The following is a 25378-nucleotide window of genomic DNA, read 5'->3' on the forward strand; positions in this document are numbered from 1 at the left end:
TTTCAGCTGCTAACACATTTCTGGGCTGTGTTCAGTTTGAGTTTAGTGTGGAATGAGGTAGATATGATAGGAACTGTCTGGATGGCCTCTTAGGTCCCAAACCCAGAATGTTTGAGTCATTTACTCCGTAGGCGTGTTTTATAACTCAGCTGAGGTTATAGCTGCGGTATTTGTTTAAAATCTGATCTAGATCTCCTGTAATTGCAAGGGGTCTTCTAGAGGATTTGGAAGAGCTGGGTTGCCTTATTCCTCTCCTTCTAATTTGAGGGTTATGCATCACTGTTTTCGCCTGGAACACAACAGTCTTCCTTGGGATACTCAGAAGGATCAGAGGAGGAATACCTGTTTTAGGGTACTAATCCTACTGTAAATCCCAGCATTTGTATATCTCTCATAATAATTCCTGGCACTTGAATAGTGGTTTACATGCACACGTAAAGCAAGAGGGTAAACACTGAGCTAATCCTCTCAGTGCCCTGGGAGCAGCAAGGTGAACAACTGGTTAATGTTTGTGCAACGTCTGGGGTGGGGTGGGGCTGCTCCTGCTTCCCTGAGCATGGCAAGGACCCTGGGAGCAGGAGGATGCCGGGAGGGGTGCCTGGACAGGAGGCACAGCTCACCTGAGGGATGTCTCCTGCAGCACCCTCAGCTCAGCAGCTGCCTGTGAGCTCAGATGGAACCAACTGTTTGAGGAATCTCTCCCTGCAGCCCAACCTAATTTGTCCTGTCAATCCGGTGCTCGCCTTCCCGCTCTCGTATTTAGCGCCATTGATTTATTGGATTGCAGGAATATTAAGAACCTCAAACTATTAGTCCTGATTACAACTTCTTGGCGGCTTCATCACTCCTTGTGTCTTGCCGTGCTCTGAGGGAGACTGGTCCTTTCACTGGCTCCTGGCAGCTATTGAGCCTCAATTTACCTCTCTCCTCCTCTCTGCCTTCTCCCTGTCCTCCCAAGCTTTCCAGAATGTGCCTTTCTTGCAGCAACAGGTTTGGGGGGGCACAGTGAAGTGAAGCAGCTGTCCTAATCTGGGATGAACTCATCTGCAGCAGAGCCAGGGAGATGAGGTTCGTTGTGTCCTTGCCTTGAAGTTCCCAAAGCATTGGAACTTCCCTCATTTCTCCTCCGCTGCCTCCCATCCCTTTGCTCCCTTTGGCCAGCCCTCCTGCAGTTAGTGCTGGCTTTTCTCTCCTACCTTGAGTGTCCTCTTTGAAAATCTTTTGTCTTAGAGCAGCTTGCAGAATGTTCTCCCTTCTCATCCCTTTTCTGAGTCCTGGATGCCTCCAAAAAAGAAATGGGGTCATCCCGAGTATGGATGGGAACACAATTAGCTCCTCTGGAGAGATGTAAATACCACCTGCAAGGAGGTGCTGCGGTGGCCCTGGTTTTGAAGCTGGCCTGGATCAAGAGAAAAATAGCCTCTGGCAGTGAGGGGGGGGGGAGAGCAGGGAATTTGGGGTGAGAAAAGTGCTGAAAGGAACAGTCTGTGCTCGATGCTGTGCCAGAGGGGTGGTGTGTGCAGGTGGTCCGGGCCCCCCCGGGCTCCAGCTGGGGTGTGAGCACGGGGAGGCTGCTCAGAGGGGCTGTGTGAGCTTTTCCCTGCCAGCACCAGGGTTTGGGGGGTGTGAGAGCGGGCTGCAGCCCCCACCCCACACTCTGGCTGGGCTGTGTGGGGATGCAGCAGAGCTCGTCCTTGTTGGCTTTGCAACCATCCTGCCCCTTTGCTTGGCTTTCCCCTCCTGTGGGGAACTGTGGGGTCACAAAGGAACCTCCTGAGCCTTCAGGCTGGGGGGCTGGTGGTGACTCTGCAAGCCACGGGGTCACTGGTGCTTATTCTCACTGGTGTGGAGTAGTGGGGTCCAACAGCACCAGATCCCACCACCCAGCAGCTGTGCTTTGCAGCAGGGGGCAAGACCTCATGGGCAGGGGGGAGATGGCCTAGAAGGAGTCCATTAATTGGGGAAAAAAGAAAGAGAGAAAACTTTGAGCTGAAAGCTCCACATTATCAAGATCAGAGTGGCTCCCACCACTGCAGTGCCCTCTAAATGATGCCAGGCACTGCAAAGGTCCCCCAGAATCTGGGTGGTTGGGATTCAGCTCCCTGCCTGGGGTTTCCAGCTGTATGATGGTTTGGATGGGATGTCATATCCCATGCTGACTGTCACAGGTAGAGGGAGAGAGGCAGCAGGCCCCCACAGCCCCCATCTCTGCTCCTCTGCCAGGGGAGAGAGCTGCATCCCAGATGCTGGGTAGTGGGTGGGTTGCTCCATCAGGACCCCATGTGGTGTCCCCACCCCTAAGCCTCCTTTCTTGCCCTCCAGAGGCTTTGTGGTGAGATAAGATCTTCAGCTCCAGCCCTGTCCATCTTCCATCACTCAGAGCCTCAGAAGTATTTCAGAGGAAGGGTTTGCAGAGTGCTGGCTCGAGGCTGGGTAACTCATCCAGGAGTAATGGCTAGTGAGTAATGGCTGGGCTGTGCTCCACAAGGACCTGGCCCTCTCCCTGTGAAAGGCTTTCCATCACACTTCCCAGCCCCGTGGCCACGCACTGCTTTAGCCTAATTACACAGCACTGCTTAATACCCTGCAGCCACAGCAGGAGGGGATTTCTGAGCTTCGACCGTCTCCAGCTTTCACTGCCCACTCTGAGGTGTTGAGGAGCACCAGGGCCTCCCAGTGTGGATATCACCAGAGAGGGGTCACAGAATCGTGGCATATCCTGAGTTGGAAGGGACCTATAGGATCATTGAGTCCAACCCCCAGCCCTGCCCAGAGCAATCCCACCCTGTCCCTGAGAGCGTTGTCCAAACACTCCTTGAGCTCTGTCAGGTTTGGTGCTGTGCCCACTGCCCTGGGGAGCCTGTTCAGTGCCCAACCACCCTCTGGGGGAAGAACCTTCTCCTAATCATCCTAAAACCCATCCTAACAGGATGGGTCCTGTTTCCCCACCTGTTCTTTCCGGGGTAGGACAGCAGCATCACCTACAGCCGGAGTTTTGGGCGCTGGCTCTTGTGTGCAGCAAATGGGAGCAAAGGGCACTCTGGGTGGATTTAGATGCATAAGTTAGTACTGAACAACTTCATCTGCTTCCACCCCTCGTGCTGTCCTTTCCCTTTGCCATCCCTGCTCCCTGCTCCTGCAGCTCAGTGCTGGTGCCTGGGAGCACAGCAAAGGCGTTACTCACAGAGCAGCCAGCCTGCTTAAGGACCGAAATTTATTTCATTTTCTAAACTGCATCTGGGAAAAAATAAGGAGCCATTAGGCTGTCAGTTGTCAGAGCTTTACAGGAGCATCAACACATCGTGTTTTTCTTTACTGAGACATTAAATGTGTCAAGAGCCATGATGGACTGTCTGGATCAGATTCAGAGGGCAGATGGGATGGCGAGCGAGGGCAGGACGGATTTCTGTGCTCTCCCAGTGCTGCCGGGCTCCAGAGTTGTAGAAGCCTTGGGAGTGTTCTCCTTCCAGACTGTAAGGGCAGAGTCCTTCAGCTGCTTCACCTTAATGGGACCAGTCACACTGGTATCTCCAGGGATGTCAGCAGGTGGTGCTGAAGCTTGGGTGCTCGGTCCTGCTGGCACCACTGGGTGAAGCAGGACCACATGTCTCTGTGGGGAGGATTTGGAGGCTGCCCCAGCCAGCAGACAGGAGCGTTTCTCCCCATTTTCTCCCCATCAGGAGGTTAATGACTGCCTGACCACGGCAATATGCTGGGGCAGAGAACTGACAGGGAGAGCAATGTGGAAATCGTGACTTAAGCTAAGGAGAATTCAATGTGAATGGAGGTTTTATGGTTTTCCCAAGTATAGCTGGACTCAGGATTTTTATTTTGTTTCTCATGAGTTTTTCACATGCCCAGAAACCTCCCAAAGCCTTCAACATCACAAGGCTCTCCCGAATGCAGTGTTTGGTCTGCATGTGCATGAGATGTGTGGCAAATATTTTATTTCAGATGCTGGCATATTTGCACTGGCACTGACTGCATTACATGTGAGTGATGAAAGGCCCTGTATAAATACGGTGTTTCCACTGGTATTGATTGCATTATGATTGCAATTACATTTGCAATGGAGCCGACTGTATTATGTGTGTCATTAGATTGGCACTCATCATTAGTGCTTGCCTCTGGCCACTTTATTTTTCCTTGAGTCGTGGCTGGAGCAGGAATTGAGCTGTGTAAGCAGAGAGGCAGAGGCAAGGCTGGTTTTGGGATGCTGTGTTTTCTCAGTAGCACTGACCTGCCCAGGGCAAGGCCTCTGTGGTTTCTGGACTCAAGCAGATCTTCCCACTCGTGCAGGTGACTGGCTGCTGCTCTCCTGGTTCTCAGTACCCTCAGCTGGATGTCCCCTCACACAAGGGGTGGCCGAGCAGCTCTGCCCTCTTGGCAACTCCCACTGCTGCCACAGTCCCTCCTGGGTCGTGTGTATTCTGACAGGGACCTCTAAAATTCCAAGATGCCATTTAAAACTTCTTTCCTGCTCTCCATGCCGACCTCCTCATTACAGAACCTAATTTCCTCGGATGTTCTGTGTAGCAAAATATCTCCTCTTCTCTGATTCAACCTTTTTTTTTTTTTTTCTGTTTTGCGAGGGGGGTGCTGCGGGCTCAGAGGTGGTTTTGATATTTTCCAAGTCAATATCCCTCCCTGCTAAGAACAAGATGTAATCTGTGTGTGTGCCTGTTCACAGGCTTGCACCGAGCAAGCATCGCATTCCTGGAACTGGAAGAAAGGGATGTGCATTCCCCAAATGCAGCAGGGAGCTCTGACATTGCCTTCTACTGGCCTCTGAAGCTGGGGAGAGGATTGCCCTTTGCTGCCCTGCCCTGGAAATGTCATCCTGGATGGGGAGGGAGTTCTGTGCCTGCTCCTTGCCCGAGGCCGAGACAGGCTCCGTGGCAAATTGATTAGGAGCAGATGCTTTGAGCTCAGGAAGGGTTTTCCCTGCCTGGGCAGGTGTTAATGGGAAAGGTTACAGGTATGATGGGGAGCGAGGAGGGGCAGATGGATAAGGCAGGGGGTAGGAAAAATGGGAGAAGGCAAGAGGAGCAGGGATGTCTGTGGAGAGTTTATCTGCTCACTTAATTAGAGGGGAGATGAGGAGCCAGTGTGGTGACCTCAACCTGGCCACCCCTGAGCCTTTGAAGGGTGGTGGGGGTTTGCTCTGGACTCTGCCACCAACCTCAGCTACTGCCCCAGGCAGTTGGCCTAACACTTGAAGAAAGCCATAATAATTTAAAAAAATCCACCAAGGGGGTGAAAATGGCGAGGGGGAGGCAGGGACGAGGGAGGGACACAAAATACACTCCCTTCCTGACAATCCACATGAGTTTGAAGTCAAAACATTCTGTGCATGTCTGCTTTTTTCTTCCCTCGCCACCTGGTAGCTATTATCAGATGACAATTTATTCCAGGCATCCTCTTGGGAGGAGATTTCACAAGCATCAAGATTTTAAATCCAGAAAGTGCCGTGATTAACATGGTGTGTGCCTGAGCCAGAGCATTTGGCTCCTGGTTCCCACCCCAGGCTGTGCACCTTGTTGCTTGCTGGCTTTGTGTGTGTGTGTCCCTGGCAAAACCTCAGGGTTTGGCTCTGAGGTTGGAAGTCCAGAAGCCTCTGCTGGCCCTTGAACCAGCTCTCCAGGAAGAATCTCCAGGCAGAGCCAGGAGGGGGAAGGACTCTTGCAGTTTGGCTGGGAGAAGGTGGTAAAGGTGTGTGCCTGGGCTCTGGGGATGTGCTGCATGAGGAATGTCATCTTTTGTAGCCTCTGCAGGTTTGCAGTGCAGATGTAAAGTGTTGCTGTAGAGGAGCAGGTACATGGAAGGAGCACCTGTGTTTCCCTGGAAGGAGAGGATTAGGATTCCCTCAGCAACCCTCAACATGGTTGTCTCTGATTCAGGAGTTTATCATCAGGATAAATTGGTGCATCAGGCACTGCCTTTTGTCTTAGCCTTCCCTTTGCCACAGAGGCTTATTAGTCAAATTGTTAACTATTAGAATATTACTCTGCTGCTAATGGCTTAGTAATAGGTGGCACTGGGGTACTGCAACTCCAAAACCCACTGTATTTTATCAGAGAGGAGGGAATTTCCCTGTGTACTGTGGCTTTCTTAGCTTTCTGTCATTAGGGAATTACTGTGCAACCTTCCCCCGGTGTAAAATCCCAGCCCAGCTCCTCCTGCAGTCACGCTCTGCCCACCTTGCTTCCCGTGCTCCCTAAAAGTGCCTTCCTGGTGCTGCACCCAGGCGTGACTCACAGGGCCGTGCACACCTCGGTGCCTTTGCCGACGGCGAAAATAGACTTGTCATGTTTGGTTTGGTTTTGGTTTCCAGCACATGTATTCACAAATAACTTCATTTGATGGCAATGATGGGGAAAGAAAAGAAAATCATCCCGATGATTTTCTGAATGTTATCCAGTGATCTATAGAGCTAGTCAGAAATTTAAGAAATAAAAAGGGAAAGAGAAGGGAGGCATTGTGAAGAGTTTGACAAGTATGTCAGTATTTCTTGAACACATTACAGCACATAATTCAATTAGCTTGAGTTTCTACTGTACTTTGGTACTGGCTCCTGAGTGCTGAGCAAGGGCTGTGCTGTCCGTGTTCCCAACACACAGTAAAACACAGGAAAAATCATGGAGCCTTTAATGCCACTCCCTAGGGCTCGAGTGGCAGTTTTTGGGGAGGGAGTGAGGGATGTGATCAGATCTGTTCAGTCTCAACTGCCCAAGGGTTGTTCCTCCTGCTCAGTTCTGCTGCCACAGCCGCAAACCCCAGAGTTTACAGGGCTGGGCTTGGTGGGATCTGCGAAATCCAGTGAATGTCCATCTGGATTTACTTCTGCCCTGCTCCCAGCATGAACCCAGAGCTCCCAAGTGCACTGAACCCATCAGGAGGAGCGAGGGCAGGCGTGATGGGGGGTCATTCTCAGCAATCATCCCGTGGCTCCGGTGCCTGGGATGTGCTGGAGCTCCTTTCCCCTGCACTGCGGCCGCATTAGAAACCTGCTCAGGTGCCTTTGGCTGCAGGCAGCCTTTGGAGTGCAGATCCAGCCTTCTGCAAGCAGGAGCCAGGCCAAGCAATCCGTGCCTGCTGGATCCCAGAGGAGCCATGCTGGTGGTGGTTTGTCAGGTATAGAAAGCAGAGGTGCTGGGTAAACTCAGCCAAGGGGCTGCTGTACCTGTCTCCATCAAACTGCATTTTAGTTTGCTGTTATTTAAAGGGTGGATTTGTTTTGTTGGCAGGCAGGGGGTGAGGGAGCAGTGCCTGTGCAGAGGTGCTGTGTCGCTGCAATGCTGGATTAGGCAGCGTGAAGCAACGAGGGGGAAAATACAAGTAAATAATAATAATAATACGAGTGAAATAAAAATAATAATGCCATAGGAAGATTTAATGCAAATTCCCTTCCCGTCCTGCCTGTTTGTTTGGCGACCAACTCCTGTGACAGGGGCTTTGGTCACCTGGACTGGGGCTCTGAGATGGGACAAGGCACGTGGAGCTGGTTTGGTTGAGCGCCCCAAGAAGCCTAATGCCCTGTCTGACGGCTCGTCTCCAGGTGCCTGAAGGCATAGTGTGAGACTTTGTCTCTTGTTTAGAGAGCTTTGGCTTTTATAAGTTCAAAAATGAGATGGCAAATTGAATTTATTCATGAGCATGGAGGCTCTCTAGGGTTTCCTCTTTAATTCAGTAGACTGGCTTTAAGGGACTCTGTTTTAGCAGAGAAAGGATGGAATTGGTGCTTTAATCTTTCAAGCCTCCTGTACTGGTGTTCCCCCCCTTGCTCCTGACTCCTACAGAGTCTGTCCCAGAACAGAGATGCCCCTTTCCATGGTTCCCATCCCATGTCCTTGTGAGATGCTGGTTTTTGGGAAAGGCTCCTCTCCCTGCGCAGCGTGTTTGGGAGGACCCATTGGAGGGGTTGCAGCAAAGCCCACCGGAGTATTTGGGGCTGGCAGAGGATGCAGGACCATGTTTCTCCTTCCTCCCCATCCTCTTTGGAGGAAGGGCTGTCCGGGGGAAGCGGTGCCTCCACGCACGGCTGGCTGGCAGCTGGCTCCTGCCACGCGCCGCCGGTGCCATCCCAGCAACAGGCTAATGGGTGCCATATGGAATGAGCAGCCAGGCTGGCTGTGGCTCCCACAGGGAGCCCCGAGGGGTTTCCGAGCAGTGACAGGAACAGTCACAGGCAGAGGGACCTGTTAGTTGCTCTTTCATGGTTCAGCAGGCTCCCGTTTCCACCTAGTGCTCCCCGGGGAGTCCCCGTGGGCTGCAGAGGCTTCTGTGGGCAGGGAAAACGGGGGCTTTGGTGGGATGTGGGGCATCTTTGCACGGGATGAGGGCGTGAATCAGACCTGGAGCCCGAATATCCCCTCCCCAGATTTTGGGAGATGCCCGTTTCCCTCCCTTTTTCTTTTGCATTGCTGCTGAAAACTGCAGGAGGCTGCAGCTGAGGGAGGGGAGGCAGAGGCTCCCTCAGCCCGTGAAGGCACTTTGGGTTGGTGGTGGTTTTGCCTCATGTTTAACCCAAGAAAGCACCGTGGTTCGTTAAGCTCAGAGGGCTGCGCAGCAGCGCTTGTAAAAAACATGGAAATCAGGTGAATTTTGCTGTGGTTTGGGTTTTGTTATGAGCTGAATGTCAGCCTGGGTTTGTCGTCCCTCTGGGAGCGTCGGGAAGGTGCAACACTAAAATTCATTGCCTGCTGAGCTTGCTGCTGGCGTGTGTGTGCACACCTCGCTCTCAGAGCAAATCTCTGGGGCTGTAAAACCCCCCTGGAAGGAGGTGATAAACCCCCCGAGGCTCCTGGCAGAGCTGCACCTCTGCAGCTGCTCCTGGGATAATGGGGCTTCCTGACGCACGTCGGGATCTTTACTGGGAAGGTGCCGTTGAAGGACAAAGTCTGATGATGTTTGGATCTTAATGTTTTACAGCTCCCCTGCCTTCGAACAATGCCTAAAAATACAAGTGTATGCAAATTATAAACTAATTTGGATGATGGAGCATGGGAATATTGCTCGTACTCCCCAAGCATGGCATTTCCAATCATATCTTCGTTTCATTTTTAAGCAAAGAAATCATAATCTTGACATGTTTATCATTCAGTGCCTGCACCAATTATCTCTTTGGGTTCATTCTATAGTTCATAGAACTGATAGATTATGATCATGTTGTTAGGAGAATTGTGCAGTCATTATTCCTCCAGCTGGAGGAGAAGTTGAAAAACAATTATGAAGAATGATTCTCCTTTGGATTGCTTTCGGAGTTCATGAAATAGGCAAGTTCCCATTACCAGGGGCCACGAGCTGCAAGGCTGCAGCCACTGGTGGGTTTGAACTCTGGTGATCCAAACCAGATGACTTGCAATGCTCATTTTCTCCTGCAAGCTCCTGTTGTAGTTATTACTTTTTCATGGCTTGATATCAGAGAGATGAATGCTATTGGCTGCACAAGGGCTGAAACTCTGAATGAGAATTTCCAGTTTAATTACAGCGCAGGGTGGTGGTGATGCACCAGTGCTCACCTTTTGGGTTAGAAACTGAGACTCAGGGCTGTGCATCCAAATAACACAACGTTGCCATCCACGGGTAGTTTTGACTCGAAACTGGATGAAGTGGGATTCCCTCAAATTAAGCATTGTTTTCTTTTAAGGTCCTTAATGAGTCTCAAGGGATTGTGACCCTCCCAGAGAAAATATTTGCAGGCGATGCTTCTAAAAGGAGTCCTCTGGGAATTTGGGAGTTGAAGGAAGCATGCTCCTGGGGGAGAGCTTTCCTTTGATCCCCAGAAGGAGCTCTCTAATCTCATCCATAAACACACTTGGGCAGCTCGAGGGTGATTTGGCAGCCTTCCTCCTGTGATTGATCGTCCCCAGAGGAACACGCTGCCTTTCCTCTCCTCCCTTGCCCCAGTTCTCTGTGCACACTATTGAATTTTCAAGTTACTTGACCAGAAGGCAACAGAACCAGAAAAACAAATGTCTTGTCAAGGCATAATTCCCATGCAAGGATTTTGCCTCCTTGTCTCTCCAGGGCTTTCCTTTCCCTCCTCATCTCCCAGCTGGTGTTTAGGACACGAGCAAAGGGCTTTACCCAGAGCCTTGTCTGCATCTGTGCTTATCCAATTTGGGACTGGATGAAACTCCCTCTCTCCCAGGCCTTGCTTTGCCTTCTCAGAGTGGTCAATATGAATGTTTGAGCAGATCTATTTATTTAGGATTGTACCCTGTCAATATTTATGTAGCCTGTAGCTGGCTGGGTATTCCAGATCAGTGTGGGGAGTGACTGACGGGCAGAATTAACTCTCCAGATGTGAAATGCTCTGTGCTGGGGAAGGAGGGAGCAGCATTTGAGGGTGTTTAGTGATTTTGCAGAGCCTTGGAGTGGCAACCCTCCTCCCTGCTCTGATCACACTTCCCTCCTCCTGCTTTGAACTCCTTCCTTTTCCCTATCCATCCCCACTCCAGAGGGCTCAGATTTTCCTTTGGGGCAGAGAGAGGACCATGACCACAAGGTCAAGTGCTTGCTATGAGACCCTCAGTTCCTTTTGGGAACAAATCTTGCTTCTGCTGTTAGTTATCCGCTTAGATTACATGACCCATAGCAGAGAACCCTCAATTAGGTTATTCAGGTGCTGCAGACCAAGGGAAAAAGGATAAATCTCCTTAAAAACTAAGCTCATGCTTTAATGCAGAACCTGTTCTGTATTATGCTTGAGCTGGGCAGTGGTGCCAAGAGTCCTTAAAACTTGAGAGGAAAGATGGAGAAACCAGCATTACTATTTATTATTTTTGAACACCAAGTTCCTGGACTTAACAGGCTCCCCATAGCTCTCTGCTTGCTGGTATTTGGTAGGTGAATAAACACACTTTATTCCTTTATAAAGGGGAAAGGCTGTTTACAAGTTTTAAACCAGAATGGAAATGCTGTTTTCTGTCAGAAGTGTTTTGTGAACAATAACGAAATAATATTTAAAAAGTACTTGAATTATTCCTTTCACATGAAAGACTGAAGCGCTGGGGAGAATATTAAATGCACACAAACCCGAGGTATTAAATGCTTATTAATGAACTAAGAGAAAAATGAAATGCAACTGAAAGCAGACTTTTAGGCTTGGCACCAAAACTTTTGTCAAGACGGTGCCAGGTCTCCATGGGAGATGGTCATATCTTCATTTAAAAACAAATAAAGCCACAAAATGTGTCTTTGTGGAAAAATAAGCCCTGGGGCTTCCAGATCTGAAGTGATGTCGTATTAATGGCGGTCAGGGGAAACTCTTTCTGGGCAGAAAACACCTGAAGAGTTGGCTCTGAGGTTCTTGCATCTTCCTCTGTGGTTGTTGTGACATTGATGTGCTCAAGGGCTGCTAATTCTGCTCGGCATCACTTTTCTCCAAGGGTGTTTGACTACTTTTTTAATACTAGACAGTAGCAAGGGTAATATTTCTGGTGGCTTCTCCTTTTCCTTTTAATTACTGCAGCAAGGGTACAAAAAGCTTTTAAAAACAGCTTCTCTGGCAGCATAGGATGAGTCAGAGCAAGACTTGCTTGTCTTGAAGAGCAGGTCCAAGGAGAGCGCTGGACACGTTTCTGATTACTTCATGGCCAAACCCATTACAAAATAAAAATATTTCCAAGTGCCAGAGGAGGGAGCCAGCAAAACACAGGAAATGGGAAGGTTTCTGCTTTTTTTAAATGTCTCTTTTCCTAATGAAATCAGAATAAATTGAGCAGAGCAGCACCGAACTTTGCTGTCACTTGAGAAGGAGTTGATAAAAGCGGTGTCAGTGTCTGACTGATGAGTTGGAAGCACTCACTTTAAAAATCAAATGTTTGTGACTTTTTATCTTAGAGGACAGAGCTTTCCAATCTCTGTTCTGCTCATCTGCTTCAGTTAATTTTTTGCAATAACCTCAGGGGTTATTTTAGGTCTCTGGTCTTTGCTCTTACAGCATGGAGTTATCCATGAGGATAACTTGGGAGTTTTGCCTTAATGATGCTTGTCAGGGCCTGTCACTGCTCACCCCACAAAGCAGAGATGGTTTTTGCTGATGGACTCTTAAATGGGGCCAAGATGCAGAGTGGCATCACAGAATTATCTGGGTTGGAAGGGACCTTAAAGCCCACCTCGTTCCACCCCCTGCCATGGGCAGGAACACCTTCCACTAAGACCAGGTTGTTCTAAGCTGGCTTTGAACTCTTCCAGGGATGGGGAGTCCACATGCCCCATGCTGGCTGCACCAACAGCTCCTCTTGCTCCTGCTGCTCCCTGGAAAGAGGAATAAGAGAGGGGATAACCCTGGCATGGAGCTGCCCTGCTGCAGCATCCCTTGCCACGCGGGTGTTGGGTTTGCGTGGCAGGACGTGCCGGGGTGCAGCTCCTCGCTGCCATGGGGAATGGGGGGACCATAGTGCCGCCTGGAAAAGCTGGGGGAGGCAGGGAAAAGGACATCTGTGAGATGCCGGAGGCGTCTCTCCACCCTGCAGCGTTGCTGTTGGAGGCAGGGATGCAGCGGGAGAGACGGAGAGAGCTGCGCCCTGCCCCGGGCAAGGCAGGCCTTGCTTTGAGGCGGTTGACCCAAAATGTTGGGGTGCAGCCCCAAAACTCCTTTCCAGTGTCTGGGATGGGCGGGAGCTGCCATTTTCGGGCCTTGCCTCTCGATTTACTCGCGCTCCATCCCTCCCGTGCAGATTCCCGCTCCCCGCCGGCTCCTCTTGCAAAATGCCTGCGCCGCATATGAAATGGAGGAGATAAAATTACAGGATCTGAAAATTGGCCGGGCTCGGTGCAATATATAACATAACAGATGGTACTACATGATGCCTCTGAAATATCTGTGCAATAGCATTTTAAGAAACTGATATAACTGATCAGGCAGCATATGGAAAATCCTTTCTGTGCTGCACGAGGGTGCAGTGCCCCCTCTCCCGGCACCTGCTCTCCCTCCCCAGATTAGGGGTGATGAGCATCTCCCATCTTTAATAGGAGATGTTCTCATCACAGCTCTGGGACAGGGCCCAAAGGAAATACAGTTGTTTTCATCCAGGAGCAAAGTGAGGACATGGTGGTTTGGTGGCTTCTTCTTCACAACCTCCAGGATGTCCTTTCCCTGGGAACATCCCAAGGATGGAGCCATTTGCACAGAGTTTGTCACCACCCAGCCTCCCTTCTCCTGCTCCTGGTTGAAAATGGGATCTTGGTCACATATTTTCCACCTCCTAGTACCTTATGCAGAGGGCAGTGGGTTTGTGGGTGCTACCTGGAGCAGACAGAGCACCAGAACGCTCCCAGAAGCTGCTCCTGGTTGAGGGGAAGGACGTCCCTCATCCCCTTGGTGGGGGGTCCCCAGTTGGACTTGGTACTGCTGCCCTTTGAGCCCCCCCAATTCATCCAATTTCTGATGCACCTCGTGTGCTCATCTTGCCCCAGCTGTCCATGGGCAACCTCTTGCCTTGTGCACATCTAAAGCCTCTCCTGCCTATTTGCTATTCCCTGCTCCTCTTGCTGGCCTGCTGCCCATCTTCCTGGCCTCATCTGTGGGTTGACCCCTCTGTCAGAGGTCTAACAGAGAGAACAATATTTTCTCTCCTCAAGGCTCAGCTCATATTCTTTAAGGTGCTTCAGGGTCAGGGGATGAAAGGCTCCTTGCTGCTTCTGCAATGAGTCCAAGTGGAGCTAAGAATAGATCTATAAACAAGTCGGCAGGGAAGGTTTCCTCGGAGAACCTCCCTGGACTCTCGGAGTAGGGCAGTGCTGGAGTCACGTTCAAAGGAGACGTGGACCCTACTGAGCCCTCAGTCTGTGGGGTGCCTGGCGTTGCAGTGGGGCTCCAGGAAAATCTTCTCCCAACTTGCAGGTTGGTTTTGGTTCCAAGGAGAAGCATTAGGGTTGGACATCTCACAGCCGAGGGAGGAGAGGGAGGACTGCATCCCGTGGTGGGCAGTGCTGCAGGAAGCAGCTGGTGGGCCCTTGTTGGCATCAGGGGCGATGAAACCAACTCCTTCTCCCAACCCATGTCTCGCTGGGGGCCTTGGGAGAGGAGTGAGGGCGGGGACGAGCTGCACGCCTGGGATTTTTGCCGGCACGTGAGCTGCTCTGGCAGGAGGCACCACGCTTGGTTGCTGCCCACGCTCGTGCAGAGAGGTATTTAGAGCTGTCAGTCTAGCGTGCTGTCTGTCTGTCCACCCACCCAGGGATCTATAAAAATCCAGGGTGTATTAAATGTCTGTGAGGGCCCTGCTGCCGAGACCATGGCTCCTGATGCAGTTCGTTGTCCCGGATCCCCATGTCCAAGCGGAGAGAGTTGGGATCAGAGTCTGAAATGTGCAGCTTGGTCCTCGTTTCTGGAGTAATCTACATAAAAGCTGCAAGTGGGAATCTTGCAGAAAGCAGACTTCCCTCCTTTGTCTTTCCTGACTTTGTCCTCTCTGTTATCTTGACGGCTTCTGCTTGCTGCTGTGTTGCTCTTTAATCTGGAGCCCTCTGTTCTTACCTGAGCTACAGAGGCTTGACGAGGAAAGCCACTGAACTCGGGGAAAAATGAAAAGGAGCAAAGCTTAAAAAAATGTTTTCTTTCTCTCTTGCTCTTAAAAAAATAAAAAGAACAGAAAACCCAACCCCCAGCAGCACACAGCCAGTGAGCGATGCCTGAGTTTATCCTTGAACCATCTCCTGCTTATGGATCAGGGATGCATCATTTCTACCCTGTTTTCTTTCCTTTTCCCCCCGATGTTCAGTCATTTTGATCAAAGGGAGGCAGACAAAAAAACCCTCTTCATTTCCAACCCATTGACTGGGAGAAGGGAATCCTGCCCTGGTGCTGGTGAGAGTGTGTTCAGAGCTGATGGGATGGGGAGCCAGGAGCAGTGGGGTGTGTGGAGATCGGGGGTGGTACAGAAGGAATTTGATGTCTGCGTGGAGATAATGTTTTGTACACGACAACAAGGGATAATTACTATGATCAAAGATTTGTGTGAGGGTATCTTGTGTTTCATCACTCCCTGGCACGGGCCCATCCTCCTGACGGCTGAGGAGGGGAGCAAACTCCCTCACAGGCTTTTCCCACCAGCCTCCTTCCCATGACGATTTCTCCAGGAGATGGAGCGCTCTGGGGGATGGGTGTTTTGGTTTTTGGGGGGGTGTCTGGGAGTACCTGGGGGTGTACAGGGGGCTGGGCACGAGGCAACGGACACAAATTAAGGTACAAGAAATTCTCTTTAAATGTAACGAAGCTGTTTTAGGGAAGTGGTGCTCAAGCACTGGAATAGGTTGCCCAGGGACGTCGGGGGGGGTCCCAACCTCATGGTGCTGCCATGTTTGCCACTGCTCACAGGGAGTCTTTGGAGGTGCCTCATCCAGCACACGACTGTAATGATTCTTGACGGGAATTAGTACCCTGTCCATCTGGCCCCGTTCTGCCATCTAACAAGATGAGATAAGTGCACTTAACAACACACCAGCTCTTGTTCAGACCCCTTCTTCCCAAGCCAGAATCAATAGCAGGTCTCTCCAGCTTTTAGAGACTTAGATCCCATCTTTTCATCTCCCTCTCACTCATTTTTCCCAAGCAGCATGAGCTTGATTTTTCTTTTTTTTCCGCGCTGCGGAAATTTTCCCGTTCTGCCTTTCATGTGAACCCGCGCGGCGTCCGCCCAGCCAGGGCTGCAGCTTGTGCACCAGATAAGAAACCACACCTTGCTGGGGTCCCCTGTCCCCACCTCCAGCTCGTTCCCAGTTCCGAGCTCTCCCGCAGCCGACTTTATCTTCAAAGTGCTTTACAAACGCTAATTAATCCCCCCAGCACCCCGCTGTGGTGGGTGATGGAGAGCTGTTCACCCTCACCCACTCCTGCCAGCACCCCAATTTCCCTCCCTGGGTTTCTCTCCCCTGGAGCATCTCTGTTTGCTGGGTTTGCTTGCCCTGGTTTTGAGGATGTTCTCCCCAAGGAAGGGGGCAGCAGGACAGGTGCTGTCCGTGTCACAATGGTTGGGGACCTGTGTGGTCCTGCTTCTCCCTTGGCTTTTCCCGCTAATTTAGTTGCCTTGTCCAGCTTAATCGTTCTCAGTTTGCCTTCCCCATGGAGCTGGGTGGGTGCTGCTGGCCCAGCCTGGGATAATTTACTGTAGGGATGAAGCAGCACTTTGGGGGAGGATGGTCAGGTGGTCCTGGTGCTCTCCATGCAGAGGTTGGGGAGGTTGGTGCTTCATTTGTAGAATCACTGAATGGTTTGGGTTGGAAGGGACCTTAAATATCTCATTCTAACTCCCTGCCATGGGCAGGGACACCTTCCACTGCACCAGGTTGCTCCAAGCCCCATCCAGCCTGTTTATTCCTGAAGGAGCTTTGAGTTCAGAGAGTCTTTTAAAAAAAAAAAAAGGAAAAGGAAAAAAAGAGAAAAAAAAGGCGCTTTTTTTTCTCTACTTGCACGAAATGCAAATCAATAGCTGTTGTATTCACATTCTAACAAGATGTCAAGGAGAAAAGGGTAGCCTTTCATTCAGCACAGCACACACACACACACACACACACCCCGAGGGAGGGGACAGGAAGGAGGGAGGGGGGCGGGAGGAGGTTGTGGGGGCTGCTGGGGCAGGCACTGCGGAGAGGGCAGGGGGTGAAACCACAGGCACGGCTGGTTTGGGGTACTTTCTGTTCCCCCGGAGCCCTCTGCCACCCATCCTGCCCATCCCAATCCTCCTGCACCCCATCCTGCCCACCACAACCCTCCTGCTTCCCTTCTTTCCCACCACAGCCCTCCTGCCACCCATCCTGCCCATCCCAACCCTCCTGCACCCCATCCTGCCCACCACAGCCCTCCTGCCACCCATCCTGCCCATCCCAACCCTCCTGCACCCCATCCGGCCCACCACAGCCCTCCTGCCACCCATCCTGCCCATCCCAACCCTCCTGCACCCCATCCTGCCCACCACAGCCCTCCTGCCACCCATCCTGCCCATCCCAACCCTCCTGCACCCCATCGTGCCCACCACAACCATCCTGCTTCCCTTCCTGCCCACCACAACCCTCTTGCACCCCTTCCTGCCCACCACAGCCCTCTTGCACCCCTTCCTGCCCAGCCCAACCTTCCTGCTTCCCTTCCTGCCCATCTCAACCCTCCTGCCACCCTAACCCACCCCAATCCCCCTGCACCCCTTCCTGCCCACCCCAGCCCTGCTGCTTCCCTTCCTGCTCACCACAGTCCGAGGGGAGCAGACACCCATCAGGGCAGCACTGGGGCTCCTTGCAAAGCCCCAGCCCTGTGGAGAGGTGCCATCCAGTTCCCTTGGACTGGTCTGGGTTAGGGGGCTCCGTGGAGGTGGGTGCACAGGCTGTGGGATGCTGGGTTTGGGAAGGAGGGTGGGCAGGTGGCCAGGACAAGGGTGGTGGGCTCGGGGCCTGGGGGAGCAGGGAGACAGAGCTCTGTGTGTGGTCATGCAGGACTCTGTGGAGGGATCACGTCCACCAGCTGGGATCACCCCAGGGGAGGCTGCTTTGGTGCCTGGGACCTGGGGGGGTGTGGCTGGGCATGATGGAGCATCTGTGATGGGAGCAGGGATGCTCCTCACCCTGTGCTCCCGCTTCTGGGGTGCTCTGCCCCCTCTCCCTGCCTGCACAAGGAGAGGGTGAGGAAACCTCTGCTTCGCTGGCAATGTGTTATTTCCCCCAGAGACTAGTCTGGTCCCAGATGTGAATATGCATTGAGACAGCTGGGGAAAAAAACCTCTCAAAACACACACAAAAATCATGTCTAAATGTGCCCAGCGGACCATAATGTCTCCTCTCAGATCGGGTGCTGCCTGTCAAATCTAAATATGCATTTTAGATTCTCTGCTTGATACCGAAAAGCAAACAACCCCAAATATCCCAGAAAAGCTCCACCAGCTAAATACATATTTATACACCTTTTTATTATGTGTCTTGGAAATCAAACAAATGAAACAGGCCAGTGGCCGGTCAGTCCTGCAAAGCTGGTGAGCAGTGAGGGATTTGTTTGCCTGATCAAAGCACATTTGTTCCCATTTTGCAGATGGGAAGGCAAAGGCATCAATGCACCAAAGGTCTGGTCCGAGGTCACCCTCAGACCTGCGCTTGGCAATTTGGGTGCCAGCCTAATTGGCCAAAATAGATGTAAGGAGAGCAGCTAAGTGTGTGCTGGATTTGGGTAATAATCATTGCCAGGTGAAAAAAAGAAAAAAAAGCATATGGGAAAAACTGTGGTGGGAGGGGAAAAAAAGTAAGAATGTGTTGTTTTGAAATTTACCCAAATATAGCTTTTCAACTCAGGTTTTGAAAGCAGAGCAACATGTTTGTTCTGAGTCCATCAAACATTTCTGTTAATTAGAAATGATTTCTTTGTTCGGTTCCTTTAGTTTCTCCAGGATAACTTTATTTCTTTATGCCTTGAGTGGATTCAGAGCTCGCTGTGTGGGTTTGGGAGAACGAGCTGCAGCCAGAGGGTTCAGCTGAGCCCCAGAGCTGCTCAGTCCCCTCAGGGCACAGATATCCCTGTCCTGGGCTGGCCTTGAAGGATGCAGCCACATGCCTTGCAGCCCTGGGAAATCCCAAATGCCTTCTTGCAGCTGTTTTCCCAAAATACTTATGAAACAAAGGATAAATTCACTTGATGGCGGCTGTTGGCGTGTCAATTAAAGGGAGATTCAGGACAGAAATATCCCATCCTCATCCCAAGCTGAGGGAGACACTGGGCTCGTTGGTTTTTGCTCAGTGCTTGTGCAAAAATCAGATGATTTAGCTCTTTCTGAGGTCAGGGTTACTGCAAACAACATAACTTTTAAAGGAACATAGTCCTTAGTCATGTTTCCTTCAACATATTCCTAAAGATGTAGGTGATGTGACAGCAGATAATGTGGGAATATGGTTGAGTTAAAAGCTCTTAAAAACTTGTAGTTCAGTCATACAGAGCAGAAAATGAAGAGCCATTAGTGGCTAAAAGCTGGAGAAAGTTTGTCCTGGTGGTGTGTGCTTGGCTTTCATCCATTGCTGGGTGAGGGAACTCCTTCCAGAGCATGATGGATGTGGCTTTGTGCACCAAACCCACTATTCCTGCCCCTTCTGGTGCTGCTTTGAATGGAGATAATGCAGGATAAGAGGGATGTGCATGGAGAAGGATGTGGTGGTTGTCTCTGTGATTAGTCTGCATTGAGCTGGAACAAGTAGGTGAGAAAAATGGGGGCAAGAAAGACAGGAGGGAGGAGGAATGATCAGGGGTTCGTGGCTGGATTCGGATGCCAGGTGTTTGGTGGTTGCTCTGGTCCCAGGTCTGTAGCAGGTTGGGGGAATTAATGTGTGGATGCATCATCCTCTGGGATTCGTGCACACCCAATGCAGAGTGTCCCTTATCCAGGCACTCCCTGGGATGATGGTTTAATGCAAAAAGGGGTCTTGAGGGAAAAGAATCCAGGAAACTGGTGTGTCCTGGGCATCCAAGGATGGTGAGAGCGTGCCCAGTTGGAATGGCACAGACACTAAGATGAGGAGCAGATGAAACCCTGGGATGTGGGATGTGGAGGAGTTTTGGCTGCTGGTGCCAAAAAGCTGTGGTGGGTTAGCTGGAAGTCCAAAGTATTGGGCTGAAAGTACTCTTGGGCTGGTCTGGAACTTAAAAAAAAGACCTTGAGCCCCGAGTTGGTGGGGAAAGAGATTGTTTTGAACAAAACAACGTATTACTTTAAGCATTAAAAAATGCTTAGAGTTTAACACAGTGAGTGCAAAATAAGTAAATGAATGCAAAATAAGAAGCATCTTTTTGTTTACAAAATGTCAAAAATAAGTGCTATTTCTTTGGGAAGCTCACCTTTGCAACCTGTTTTTGTTTTTGTTTGGCAATGCAGCAAACTCAAGCCCTTACTGGCAAATGCTTTGATATGGGGGTAGCCCTGGGAGGGGAGGACATGGCAGGGGCAGCTGTTGATGCTCTGCACTGGGGATGCTCAGGGCTCAGCAGGGGCGTGGTAATGTGTCAAGGGGAGGTCTGGGGGACAGGAGGGATCAGGGGGGGAAACTGTGGCAGACTGGAAGGAGAACCTGAGGAAAACTCCTTGGCCTGGGTGGGAACAGGACGATATCAGGTAGGGGGTCTGCTCAGGTAGGAGCAGGTACCCCGAGCTTGACATCTTTTGGGGGCTCTGTGAGCTGCTGAAGGGAAAATATGTCTCTGGTTGGGATCTTGCAACCAGGCAAGACTGCTTCTCGGCTTCAGAGATTTTGTGCGAAAAACACCCACTCATGCTAAAAAGCTTGGATTGCTCCCTGGTTTGCCTCACAGCAGCAGGCAGAGCTGCTGGTGCCTTCCCAGGGAGGGGAGCAGAGAGCAGGGTGAGCCAAGGAGCTGAAGCCTGGGGCTGCCCCACCAGTCGGCTAAAGCGTGGGGGACGAAAAATTCCGCTTTGCAGGCAGCTGGTGCAGGAGGAGTCGGTGGGACTGTGCCTGTCCCCGTGCAGGGCAGCTCCCTCCATCCCGGGCACCAGCTGGTGCTGGGAGGGATGCTCGGGGGGTCGATGCCTGCATTTAACTCCCTGGCTGCGGAGTGAAACCCGCAGAAGAGCAAGTGTGCGTGTGTCAGTCAGCATCCTGAACCAATGGGTGCCTGGTAGGAGGTCTGCGCTCCCTGTGCACGCACGGAGCCTGGTGCTCCTTCTGCTAGTTGTGTGCGTGTGTGTGTGTGCGTGTGCAAGGGAAAAGCAGAGACACTGACTGCCTGCTCCCGTCTCTCTCTCTCTCTCTCCAGCTCACTAACTCAGTCTCCCTCCCTCTGCAAACATTGGATTTAAACCTGCTCAGAATTCAGCGCAGACGAAAGCAGCGGCGGCAGTAGCAAGCAGCAAGCAAATCAGCCGCTCGCCCACCGCAGCTCCAAGATGTACCATCCTGCCTGCTGGATCGTCTTCACGGCCACCACTGCCCTGCTCTTCATCCCAGGTAGTGCGAAGAGCTTTTTCTCCGGCGGATGGGGGGCTGTGGGCTCGCAGGGTGGGAAAGCCGTGCGGGGTGTGCGCGGGGGACCCGGACTTGGTGCACATTGCGCACGGGCGCGCACACGCAGCCAGGCAGCGAGTTGCTCTGCAGCAGGGAATTGCCCAGGGCTCACAGTGAGGGGGGTTTTAGAGAGCCGTGCTGGACCCCCCCAGGTGGGCAATGAGCCGCTGGTACCCGAGCAGTGCCGGTACCTGCAGCTGGGATGGCACAGCTGGGCAGGGTCCGTCCCCTCGGCTCTAAATGGTGGGGTCACGCAGTTTTTTCTCCCTTCAGAGTTGGGCACCTGCTGTGCCCTCCCTCGTTTGAGATCTGTCACAGCTGTTCCCTGTGCTTCCCTGCTTCCTGCCGGGCAGACTCGGGTGCCGACCCCTCGCCCGCTTTTACAAAGTGAAAATGGACCCCCCCCCCGCCCCGATCTGGGCACCCGGGGGGACCGTGTTGGTGCCGCAACCTCCACGAGCCGAGCAGGTGGCTCCCGAAATGGGGGTTGGCCTCGTCCCCGTGGCTTGCCGGGGGAGGATGAAGGGGGAGATGCTGGGGTTGGACCCAGTGCTGGTGCTCGCGGGGCAGCGAGCGCAGCCCTGCGCTGCATCCTCGGGAGGGCGGTGGGGGAGGACACGGAGCTGAACGCCGCGGGGAGGAAGTCACCGGGGTATTTTTGATGATGATGATGATGTGCACTTTTAGCAGCTGAAAAGATTACTGTCCCTGTGCAAGCAGATGGGGACTGGGTGGCCAGGCTCGGATCTGATCTTAACCCAACATGTGTTTTTCCTGACTGCCGGCGAGAATTCTCTCGGGCTCGGGAGGGCAGGGAGAGGCACGGCTGGAATTTCAGCAGCTTCCCGTGGTTTAGTTACAGTGCTTTGCTGTGCGGGGTTGGTGTGTGTGGCTGGGGAGAGGTTGGCTCTGTCACAGCTGGAAAGCAGCCCTTTCCACAACTGTGCTGAACACGAGGGCTAAAACTTGCTTGTGGAGGCTCATGCCATGGGACCATCCACATCCTGCTGTCACGCTGCAGCTGGAGTGATCAGCGGGTACAGGGGGCCCTGGACTGGGGCTGGGTGCCACTGTAGGGTTGCAGGGGGATGGAATGTGTGATAGCCCTGGGGTCAGTGCTGTTCCCTGGGGAGAGTGTTGCCTGGTTGGGGAGGGTGGTGGAGGACCCCTGCCAGCAGAGCCTCAAGCTCCTCAGCAGCACCTGAAACCAAAATGGTGCACCTATAGTTTAGCACGTGAGCACGAGGATGAACGATGGTGTGGCTGCGAGAGCTGCCTGACTTTTGTGAATGCAAAGGGGGTTTTTTATTGAAAATAAGCTCTTGAGCAAGATAGGGGACAGAGCAAGATTGGTGTGGGGGCAGATGTGCCTCACCAATGCTGAGCTGAGCAGAGCCTTGGCTCTTTCACGAGGTTCTCTGGGCTGAAATTGCAAAGAAGTCGATGGAAGGCAGCCGTGCAGGCCAAGTGGGAGGACGTGTGACACTTGATGGGCTGTCATCAAGATGTCCTTAAGCTGCAGGGGCTGGCAGGGACCTGACACGGCGCATTTGCTGTTTGCCAGTGCCCTGCTGCAGTTTCCTCGGGATGTGGCTGTTTGGCCCACGGCCTGGGCTGGCTCTGGCCTCTGTGTGTGCCAGGGAAGGAAAATGCCTGTGCATTTAAGCCCCCAGTAACTTAGGAGAGGCTTCCTGATCCGCATTTATGCAGTTGTAGCTTTCCCTTCTTACTTCTATTAAGAAGCAATATCTGCTATGGTTTGCATGTCCCCTGAACCAAACCAGCCCAGCACTTTGCTTGTCTGGGTTCAGCCTTTAATCCATCAGCAGAACCTTGTGCCTGCATTAGAGGAAGGGAAATATTCCGGTGCACTGGGCTGCTTGGTGCTTTGCCTTCCTGCCCTGTTTGAATGTCTCCTATCCTTTTTATTTTTCCACGGCTTGCAGAGGTTGGATGTTTTCCCTCCCTGCCCAGCCTGCCCCAGCATTGATTTCAGTCATGGTTTCACTGCCGTGGGCTGGAACACAAGTCATGTTGGCAAAGTCATGGATGGCTGAGGGAAGTCGGATGTTCCCTGCTGCCCCTTGGAGCCTTCACCTTCCCAAAGTGGTTTTTTGGGGCTGTTTATTATTTGCAGGCGTGATCCCAAGTGTTTTACGCAGGTGACGCTCCCCTGGGATATGCAGAGGCTGTTTTGAAGTGCAAACTCCTTCCCTTTCCGTTTTTATCCGAATCCTGCGGGAGTTTCACACGGGGTGGTTAAAGTGAGAAGGGAACCTGCTTTTAGAAGGTGTAATTAGAGTGAAGGGAAACATCACAACTTGAAGGCTCCTGCAGAAAATAGCACCGCAAAGTTATTATTAGCTGTAATAGCTTATTTGCCAGTTTTTCCTCTTTCTTTTGCTCCCACCTCTGTCCTTCCCCCCTTCCCTTATTTTTGTTAGGAAAGATGCATTTTTCCCATTGGGGCTCATGTCGTCTCGTTACCAATTTACTCTTGTGGAATCTAAAGACACGAAAGGTTAATGCAATAATGAAACCCTGACCCCTCTGGTCATAGAGAGAGTCTTACTCTGCAGCTTTTTATTTCTCTGTAAGACAAGTTTCTATCTAAAATAATTTCGAAGGCTTAATGCTGTTGTCACCTGGTGCCTTGGGGGAGGCGGGTTCCTGGACATGGGTTGCTCTCTGAGGTGGGTTCTCTGATGGGAAGGATGCTGAGGATTTTTAATGAGCCCAGCACAGCAGGACAGGGAGGTGACTGGGTAATTTAATTGTCAAGCTGTTGGCAAATGCTTTGAACTGCTGGGCATTGTGGGTGCTGCTGTTTTGAGATGAAGGTGGGCTGTCATGCACTGGAGAGTGAATTTGGGGCTGGGGGGAGTATATTTGGCTAATCTGCACTTGTGGTGTGACATCATGGCTCTACAGGTGGCAAAAATCAATGCTCATCAGCTTCTTCAGACATTTATATCGCTGCCTTGCTGGCTTGGGGAAATTACTTGTCATGGCAGCAGCTCCTTTCAGAGGTCAGAAATCTGGCAGCTCGGGATGAGATGGACAATCTTGTTTTTCACTGCCATCAAGATAAAGCTTGCAGAGCTTGGAGAGTCCCCCAGTGCTCTGCTATCACCCCTTGCACCCAGGACCTGCTTTCTGCATCCTCCCAGAGATTCTGTCTGTGCAACCCCAACCTTGCTTGGGCAGCCTGCGTTTGGTGGTGGTTGTAAAACCCATCTACATTTACAAAACAGGCATTGCAGGCATCAAAAACACCTTTCCATCCCTTCCTAAGAGGGTCCCTGCTGCAGGAACACGTTCCCCACAGCCTGTGATGTGGCCATTACCTCTCTCCAGCGGGGGTGGTGGAGGGCTGCTGATCCCTGCAACTAAGCCCGAAAATAAGTACCTGGAGCACATTAGTTCTGCTTTAGTGCCATTTCAATACGAGCAAGAGGGACTTAAAGCGATTTTCTGTGCTCTCCCCAAGGCCGGGGGTAGGTGTGAATCAGGCACTGCAGCCAAGAGTCCTCCCTGAGTCAGAGGTGCTGGGGAAGAGGTCCCAGCAGGATGGGGAGCCTGCACTGGTGGGCGTCAACCCAAAAACACTGCCTGCTCCTCCTCTGCCTGTCACATGGGTTGTAGATTCCCTGACAGAAGGTGATTCCTCCGCCCTGTGGCTCTTGGGACAGGGAGAAAGCTGGCATAGGTCTCTTGGAGGATGTTTTATTCTGCTGGGGAGGAGCAGCACTTGCTGTCATTCCCAGATGACGAGGGGAGGGAGCGTGACGGGAGACCAGGCGCACACAGCTCTCACTCCGTGCAAATCCCCATGAGTTTCCAGAACAATTTGCTCTGGGGGGCTGTGGGTTTCAGGGCCAGTGGCTCCGGCAGCTGCCTTTCAGGATGCCCCAAAGTGCTGAACCTTGCTTTGCGTTTTCCAGCAGCTTCTCTTTGACAGCCTCTGCTTTGTGCATTCCAAGGTTGCAGACGGCCGGGTGGAGGAGCTTTTGCTGGTGCGAATCCCTGTGAAAAACTGAAAAGGGAAGAAACGTTTCAAAGGCACCGATGGGAGCTGTGTGCCTTAACTGGCGCCTTTGAAAATCTTCTCCAAAGGCCTGAATATTTGGTTATGGCGAATTTCGAGCTGCATAAACAGCTGTGTTCGTATTTTACACTTGAATATGCAATTTGAAGTTTGTGCTTTGCTTGGTTGGAAACCAAAAGTCGCTGAGTGAGGCTGTTGGGGAGCTGTCGATGAACCTCGGCACGTTTTTGGGGGGGAGCAGAGTATCCAGGAGGATCCTTCTGCTGCAGTCAGGTGGGGGTAGAGGAAAACTTCTGGGTTTTGGTCTGTAACATCCTTCGTGACCCTGTGGTCACCCTC

The 25378-nt window shown here is 51.8% G+C and overlaps 1 protein-coding gene across 4 annotated transcripts in view; it reads left to right on the plus strand.

Annotated features, from left to right (window-relative positions):
• OPCML (opioid binding protein/cell adhesion molecule like) overlaps nucleotides 1–25378 on the plus strand; it is a 334646-nt gene that overhangs the window by 11343 nt on the left and 297925 nt on the right. Inside the window, exons 1-2 of one of the 4 annotated variants that reach the window (XM_032709419.1) lie at nucleotides 20287–20331; nucleotides 20744–20934. In XM_032709419.1, coding sequence (XP_032565310.1) covers nucleotides 20874–20934 — 61 coding nt within the window. In that variant the 5' untranslated portion in view covers nucleotides 20287–20331; nucleotides 20744–20873. Of the gene's footprint in view, nucleotides 1–20286; nucleotides 20332–20625; nucleotides 20935–25378 lie in introns of those variants that run through there. The other 3 variants (XM_032709420.1, XM_032709418.1, XM_032709427.1) reach the window with 3 other exon arrangements.

Source organism: Chiroxiphia lanceolata, chromosome 23 (assembly GCF_009829145.1).
Source record: "Chiroxiphia lanceolata isolate bChiLan1 chromosome 23, bChiLan1.pri, whole genome shotgun sequence".
In the NCBI taxonomy this organism is placed as follows: domain Eukaryota; kingdom Metazoa; phylum Chordata; class Aves; order Passeriformes; family Pipridae; genus Chiroxiphia; species Chiroxiphia lanceolata.